Genomic DNA, 2,667 nt, shown 5'->3' with positions numbered 1-2,667 from the left:
GTTTTAATAATTGCATGCTTTTCTCATGTTTATTACTAGTTTTTACTAATCTTTATTTCAATTTCAGTTTCAAGTTTTAGATATTTTCGTCCATCAAGGACGCTTTTATTTTTAAATGTCGGTATAGTTTTTATTAATTTGTATTTGAGTTTTAGTTATTTTAGTACATCAACTTAAACTTGAATGAAAATGACAAATGTTGCCTTGGCAACTATCTAAAATAAAATTACGTTTTTTATATTTTAAGTAACAATTTCTTCATGATTTCAAGTTTTAGTTAATGATAATAACCTCTATCAGCACAACTAGTAAAACAACTAGTGGACATTAACTTAAAGGACTTAAATGAAGGTGAATAAACGACTCTCTAATCAAGCAAGAAGACCGAGACGGATGTGAAACCCACAGCACCTTTAATACACGTGTAAAATGCATGACATATAAAAACAGGTTCATTAACGCCTAATAATAAATACAAATCATCTCACAGCTATAACTTAACGATGTCTCCAAGTTTATGGCCCGTTAAGGTGATCTGTCCTGAGAGCTGGAACTCCTGCTTCAAGAAATTCCCAATATATTCAGAGTAGAAGACGTCACAGTAGAGCCAGATCTGAGCCAGCGCTCTCTGGTAGTTAGCGTTGCATGTGGGCAGTCGTGAGCGTCTGATGGCTCGGTTCAGATCCAGCCAAAGCTCCTCCATGCCGCGAGAGCCACAGTTCCGCTCACACACCACCCACCTGACTCTCTGACGGAGGTGCAGTGCGTGTTTCTCCACGGTCTTCCGGAACAGTCTTGAGAAGGAGCGTGTGATCTTCAGCGGCGCGCTTCTGTCTGCGATCGCGCACCACGAGCGTTTGAATCTCTTGGTTTCATCGCTCTCAGCCGGTTTCCTCTGGTCTGAAGTGTCCGCCGGTTCCTCCAGACGCAGCCAGACGCTCTGCAGATCCTCGGAGGAGATCAGAGGAGCAGGTTTGAGGGGTCTGATGGGTCTGTGGGCGTCAGACGCTGACGGGAACCAGGGTTTGAATTGGGGCAGGACTCTGCTGGGAAGCTCCTGCAGGACTGTGTGTGTGAGGAGAACCACGTCTCTGACCTCCAGCGGCGGACGGAAATACACACTCACATCCTCACAACACACAAGCAGAGACAGGAGTGTTAAATATACAGCGGTAGGGTTGCAAAGGGGTGGAACATTTCCAGGTAAATTTCCAGAAACTTTCCAAAAATCCCTGGAATGTTTCCGAAATTTACTGGAAATTTTCCACCTTTTTGCAACCCTATACATCAATAAGAAGTGAATAAATAAATAAAAAATAAGACAAAATAATATATCATCATCTTATGTCTGTTAATAAAAAAATACAGTACAAATATAAAAAAAATATATAGAAATAATACTTTCTAGTTAATTAAAGTGATCAAAAGTGACAGTAAAGACATTTATAATGTTGCAAAAGATTTCTATTTCTAATAAATGCTGTTTTTTTAACTTTCTATTCATCTGTGAATCCTGAAAAATAAAATGTATCACAGTTTCCACAAAAATATTAATGTTTTCAACATTGATAATAATCAGAAATGTTTCTCGAGCAGAATATTATACTGATTTCTGAAGATCATGTGACACTGAAGACTGGAGTAATGATGCTGGAAATACAGCTGCGCATCACAGAAATAAATTACAGTTTAACACATATTCACATAGAAAACAGCTGTTTTAATTAGTAAAAATATTTCACTATTTTTACTGCATTTTTAATCAGATAAATTACAAAACAAATACTAAACTAAAATTATTTCTACATTTTAACCAGCTAATAACTTATGTACACACTATACAAAATATGTATGTACTGTACAAACAAGATAATCTATATACAGCAAAGAAAAGAGGTAGAATATGTTAAAATAAACTAAACGCTGCTAAATGACTAAACGTAAATGTAAAAGTATAAACAGTGTGTCGAGTATTGCACGTTTTTGTTTTGTTTTTTAACACATGAAGAGAAAACACACAAAACTAACACATTATATTCAAAATAAATATATTCTAACAGGTGGTAATGTGGAATTAAATGAATTAAAATACTAAACTATTAAACTGAAATGACATAAAACGCTTTATCATATGAGAAGCTGAAAACATCAGCGTTTATATGAACTGGCTTCTCAGCGGGTTTGTGAAAGCGTCCGTCAGTTCCTCTGTTACTCACCTTCACATCCTGCGACATATTTCTCGATCTTTATGAACATGTTATCGAGTTTTGTGAACATGTTAACATGCTAACTGCAGCTAGCTAACGCTCTCCGGACCGACAGGCGGCGCGGTGACGTCACGACGCGCTCACAGCTGACCAGCGGAAGTAGACGCGCGCCGCCGGAAGTGTCGTGTTCACAGAAACACTATTCAGCGTTCCGCTTCCAGTCGTTTAACGCGAATTACACTGAAGAGAAGCTGCAGATATGGCGCATTTAACGACAAACCCGGCGGATAAAGAGCGGTCAGTTTGACGGACACTTACAGTTCACTACTTTATATTTCTGATTACATCTGTAACACTATTTTACTGCAAAATTCAGTGGAGCTCCATGTAAATACTCACTCAGATAATCACTCAGTGCTGTGTGTGTGTGTGTGTGTGAGTGAGTGAGTGAGTGAGAGAG

General features: G+C 38.2%; 2 protein-coding genes across 2 annotated transcripts in view; one reads left to right on the top strand and one right to left on the bottom strand.

Moving 5' to 3' along the window:
* Positions 1–386: 386 nt before the first annotated feature.
* On the bottom strand, positions 387–2,350 carry shld3 (shieldin complex subunit 3). Its single transcript, XM_016536565.1, has 2 exons — positions 2,217–2,350; positions 387–1,129 (listed from the first exon to the last, which is right to left on the bottom strand). Exons 1-2 carry the CDS (start codon positions 2,232–2,234, stop codon positions 491–493), a joined length of 657 nt encoding a protein of 218 aa, XP_016392051.1. The 5' UTR covers positions 2,235–2,350; the 3' UTR covers positions 387–490.
* A 27-nt stretch (positions 2,351–2,377) lies between these two features.
* The window catches only part of srp19 (signal recognition particle 19), a 4,727-nt gene continuing 4,437 nt past the window's right edge, over positions 2,378–2,667 (top strand). The window contains exon 1 of the mRNA XM_016536566.1: positions 2,378–2,504. Within this exon, the coding sequence (XP_016392052.1) occupies positions 2,467–2,504 (38 nt within the window). The 5' untranslated portion in view covers positions 2,378–2,466. The remainder of the gene's footprint in view (positions 2,505–2,667) is intronic.

This window comes from Sinocyclocheilus rhinocerous, unplaced genomic scaffold (assembly GCF_001515625.1).
Source record: "Sinocyclocheilus rhinocerous isolate Xijiao unplaced genomic scaffold, SAMN03320098_v1.1 scaffold1808, whole genome shotgun sequence".
In the NCBI taxonomy this organism is placed as follows: Eukaryota; Metazoa; Chordata; class Actinopteri; order Cypriniformes; family Cyprinidae; genus Sinocyclocheilus; species Sinocyclocheilus rhinocerous.
The sequence above is the reverse complement of the archived record's forward strand: the minus strand, read 5'-3'. Positions and strand labels throughout refer to the sequence as shown.